We start from the raw sequence: 5,020 nt of genomic DNA, 5'->3' as shown, positions 1-5,020 counted from the left end.
GGGAGCTCTTCTTAATATTTTGACACCAAAATCATGTCGATACACCTTACCGACTGCGAGTAAAGCCACCCACGCTTTAACTTGACAGACTGTATCTACATTAATACAGTTTACATTGATGCTACATAGCGATAATCTAATATCACAGGCAGGTAATTTTTATGTAACATGAAATTGCTCTTACAGGTTGGACATTCACTAATGACTCTGAAAATAGCACACGGACTTTCACCATCAATGAGTGAATTACCCAACAAGCCATTTAAATTCCTCACAAATCTGCAACATCTCGACTTCAGCAATAACAGAATTCGAGCAATGCCTGAAACTTCCTTCCATTTTTTGAAGCGAATTAAACGAATCGAATTGCAAGACAACGAAATCGACAATATCCGCAAGGGTACGTTTCAGGTGAGTTCATAACCTATATTCTCTATTTATCTATTTATATGTACCAGAATAAAATAATTACTATTTAAAAAGAAACCTTGCTTTTGACTGGTGCCATCAAGTGTCTTCAGTCTCACCTTAAATAAATTATTTAATTCTATTTTTAAAGAAATTATTTAAATATAAAATCGCGAGGTGAGAACTTGAGAATGCTGCATCTCCTCGCCATTTTAATTTGCTTAAAGATACGAAATAAATAATATCCATTTCCGATTCTTTGGAGATTTGCTTGTTTTGATAGCACAAATAATTTGTAATTTTTTTATTTTGTCTTAAATTTAAAACAACTTTTTTACAAGTTTGAAGTTTTCAGGGAGACATTCACTCGAGTCTGGAAGAGGTTTATTTCGGATATAATAAAATTCAGTCTATCACAACTCACACATTTGTCGATCTTCCGATGCTAAACGTTATTAATTTACAAGACAATGTTATTGAGAAATTAGAAAGAAGAGCGTTTATGAATATGAATCGATTAAAGTATATCAATCTAAGAGGAAACCAAATCAAGACCATAGTGGATGAAGTGTTCCAGGTAATGAGTATTTTGACTAGAGGGCGACATACTTAAAACTTTTTGACCGACTATCAATGAGGAAACAAACTATTTTATCGACGTGTGTCAATGTAGATCGTTCTTTTTTGCCTGTTGTCGGTCATTTTTCTTACCGACATTGGTTCATGTAGATCGATCATCGATACTGATATCTGATGGTTAACAAATATCCTTAATGGTTTCTTTTTAGAATCTGCCAGAGCTTGAATTTCTGGATTTAGCCTATAACGATCTCAACGATTTTGATTTTAATTATTTCGACCAAGTGGGGACGCTTTCCTCATTTAAGGTCAACGTGAGTCACAACGAAATCTCTCATTTGTCAGTTAATAGCAGTACTTATTCGTCATCTCCAATCAGTAAGTTAAAAAAACTCTCTGTCCTTGAAAGCATTGTGTCTGCAATTATCGAAAGAGTAGAATCGCACCACCTCACGACCTAATTTCTAAATAAGATCTCAGAATATGAAAATAAATATCAATTCTTTTGCATACGCTCTCTTGATAATGGCACGGAAGCATTCTCGCAACTATAGTCACCAAAATCAATTTCCTAAAGGGTTATCCACAATTGAATTCCGGAGTCTGGGAATGTTCCCCACCTCGCGACAGTTTTTGGAAATAAAATCTCAGGAAATCATAATTTTAAGGCGATTTTTTTGCAGAACTATTGCTTTCAATGGCATAAAATGAAATATCTATTGAAGCTATGTATTTAATTTAATTTTCAGTTGGGGGAGTTCTCAACTCGAACATTAAGGTCCTGGACTTGAGTTACAACAACATCTCTCACATAATGAAGATGTATTTCAAGCCAGTTGAGTTTTCTCTAACGCACCTGTACCTTTCGCACAATAAAATGAACAACGTGACCCAGAGTGTTTTTGGAAACATGCCACATCTTCAGTGGCTCGATTTGAGTTACAATAAATTAATAGAAGTCGATTTCGATTGCTTCAAAAATACTAAAAATCTTCAGGTTTTGCACCTTTCTTGGAATAATATTATAGACATCCCAGCGGATGCTTTCAAGCCTCTGAAGAAACTGAGAATTGTGGACCTTTCTCACAATCGACTTCGCACTCTGCCGGATAACCTATTCAATGAGGCTTATATCGAGAGTTTGGATTTATCACATAATCAATTCATGAGAATGCCAGTCAAGATTATGTCAATGACTGCAGCTCAAAGCCTGTCAAGTTTTGATCTTTCATGGAATTTGCTTTCTGGTGTACACGGCACGGATGCCATTTTTAGGTTAAAGGTTAGTTTTTGTATACAAAAATAAAATTCAGTAGCTAGATTAATTGGTGCCATCTTAAGGCGTCCATTTGCAAAAATCAAAGAGTGGTTTCAATTTGTAAGAGTTTTATTTATTATTGAAGTTGCGAGGTGGAGATATGCGAGTGATCTCCCACCTTGCGTTGTAAATCGGGAATCAGATTTAATAAAACGGATATTTTTACTGGTTTTTCGTTGTTTGGTTTGTTTCTGCTGGCACGGATGGAATATATCAGTACTAGTTTTGAGTCTAAAGAAGAAAATGTTTGAGAAAAGAAAAAGTAAAGTTTGAGGTTAGGTTCTTGCCATGACAAGGAACTAGTGATGCAATATCGATATATATATAGCATAAATTATCGATACCAATCAAGGATATATCGACCTAAAAATATCGATATTTGCGATAATATCGATATTTTACGAATGTTTAAAAATATTTTGTTAATAATTATTGACAAACATCTTTTAATAAACAATTAAGTAATATTTACTTTTATCGTTACGGCAACTTTAGGACATCCTATGTCCATGTCGTTAAGGCCTCTTTATGATATCGTAAATAAGTCGTATCATCTGACGATGTCTTTACGATATCGCAAAGACACCGAAACAACATGGACATAGGATGTCGTAAAGATGTTCTAAAGACGTCGCCAAATTGTGTGCCCACTGGGCAGTAATTAAATGTAAATTCAATGTTAAGGTTGTAGAGTCCAAATTCTCAACAACAAACTTTTCAGCAAATATTTTTAAATAATAAATTTTAGCTCAATATGCATTGTATTAAAAATGTACAAACCAGTGGACACAAAATTTAGCGACGTTTTTACGACATCGTTACGACATCTTTACGTCAACTTTACGTAATCCTATGTCCATGTCGTTAAGGTGTCTTTACGATATCGTAAATAAGTCGTATGATCTGACGATGTCTTTACGATAACGTAAAGACGCCGAAAGGACATGGACATAGGATGTCGTAAAGATGTCGTAACGATGTCATAAAGACGTCGCCAAATTTTGTGCCCACTGGGAAGGGGTTCTAATAAATATTGTCAACTTTTCTGAAACAATCGAACCAGATCTTAAATTCCAACCATGATATAAATGCCTAGTTTGAGGTTATGAAAATTCAGCACGTATGCATTTTACATTTCGTACATAAATAAAAAAATATTAACATATCTTATGATTAAAATATCATTATTTTAATTATAAGCATTTTTTAATATTTAAAAAAACTGCTTGTAAGATTAGCTTGGTGAAAAATAGTAAATTCACCAACCTGACATCACAAAATATCACTAAATATTGGAAACAATGGAAACAGTCTGTGTCGATAATCGGAAATCAATATCGACATATATAATTGATATTTCGATATTGCATCACTACCAGAAACATATGACAAAAAAATAGAGATTGATTTTGAAACATTAAAGAATTATTTGAAAAGATAATTTCAAAGTGAAGATCTTGCATAACTTTTTTCCTGGCGAATCAGAATTCTATATAAATTCTAATAATTAAATTAGCTTTTAATTAGACTAGGCCTTGAGATTCGATTGTTGACTAAGTCTATTAACTGATTAACGTTAAAGATTTTCATATGTAGGCAACCCACAATTCTTTTTAAGTTTTCAATTACAAAGCCGCAAAGCTGCCCAATCTAGTCGACTTGCTTTATGTTATTATACTGAATTTTTTTAAATACAGTAAAACCCTTCTATAGCGTCGATTTTGGGGCTGACGGTGGATGGAAACTAACTCATTATACCCCACTCCGCTTTTGTTTGTTCACGCCTAAGTGCTCGCCTCAGTGACAACCGCAGACACCGCCCACCCCGCGCAGCTTAATTACACCTACCTGCGGTGCGGCGTCGATTCTCGGAAGGGCTATAGAAGGGAGGGCTACTAAAGGGTTCCACTGTACTTAGATTTAAATTGAAGAAAAGTTTATTTTAATAATTAATAATTATTCAAATAGATTAAAGATTTGATCTGGACAATTATTACTTTAAACATATTTTTCAGACATTAACGTGGTTAGATCTTTCTTATAACCGGTTGGTGAGACTCGATGATGGAATATTTTCGGATCTACGTCATTTGGATTATTTGGATTTGAGCCACAATAAACAATTAATTTTGGAAACACGTGGTAGAACTTTTAATGGTTTAGAGGATTCTCTTTTATTTCTTGGACTCAGCAATATTTCTCTTCTTAACGTAAGTTTTTATATTATATTTTATGTATATTATATAAAATTGAAAAATAATAGGTATGCAACATGTATGTAATACTTATACAGGGTGGCCGCAAAACTTTATTTTTAAAAATCGCTAACTTTTCCCGGACCCATTTTTCATTTTCCCTTACCATTAATCTTCAAAGAGACACATTTTAATCCTGTAGAATCTTTAGCGAAGTATCCTTCATGTACCGAATTAAGAAATTTGACATTAAAATTTAAAAATCTTAATTTTTTTAATTCATTTCAACCATAAAATATGACTTTTCTCTCATAAAAGATTAATTTTTAAATTCAAAAGGACGAATTGTGAACATCACTTTTACAAAATGTTTATTTTTTTTAAGAAACAATTGAAGTTTTAACCAAATTACAGAAATTATAACCTACCAGGTGTATACATATGAAACCGGTATTTTTTCAAGAAAAAAACACATTTATTTCAAGAGAATGATAACAAATATTTTATTCAAAGTATGCGC

The 5,020-nt window shown here is 33.1% G+C and overlaps 1 protein-coding gene across 3 annotated transcripts in view; it reads left to right on the top strand.

The window, feature by feature from the left end:
• The window catches only part of LOC117172940 (chaoptin-like), a 35,627-nt gene that overhangs the window by 17,390 nt on the left and 13,217 nt on the right, over positions 1-5,020 (top strand). For all 3 annotated transcript variants that reach the window (XM_033361245.1, XM_033361244.1, XM_033361243.1), the window contains exons 7-11: positions 187-411; positions 764-985; positions 1,197-1,365; positions 1,737-2,269; positions 4,321-4,515. In XM_033361245.1, coding sequence (XP_033217136.1) covers positions 187-411; positions 764-985; positions 1,197-1,365; positions 1,737-2,269; positions 4,321-4,515 — 1,344 coding nt within the window. The remainder of the gene's footprint in view (positions 1-186; positions 412-763; positions 986-1,196; positions 1,366-1,736; positions 2,270-4,320; positions 4,516-5,020) is intronic.

The sequence above is a fragment of the Belonocnema kinseyi genome, chromosome 5, assembly GCF_010883055.1.
Source record: "Belonocnema kinseyi isolate 2016_QV_RU_SX_M_011 chromosome 5, B_treatae_v1, whole genome shotgun sequence".
Classification (NCBI taxonomy): domain Eukaryota; kingdom Metazoa; phylum Arthropoda; class Insecta; order Hymenoptera; family Cynipidae; genus Belonocnema; species Belonocnema kinseyi.
Note: the sequence above shows the minus strand (reverse complement) of the source record. Positions and strands in the feature narration are given on the sequence as shown.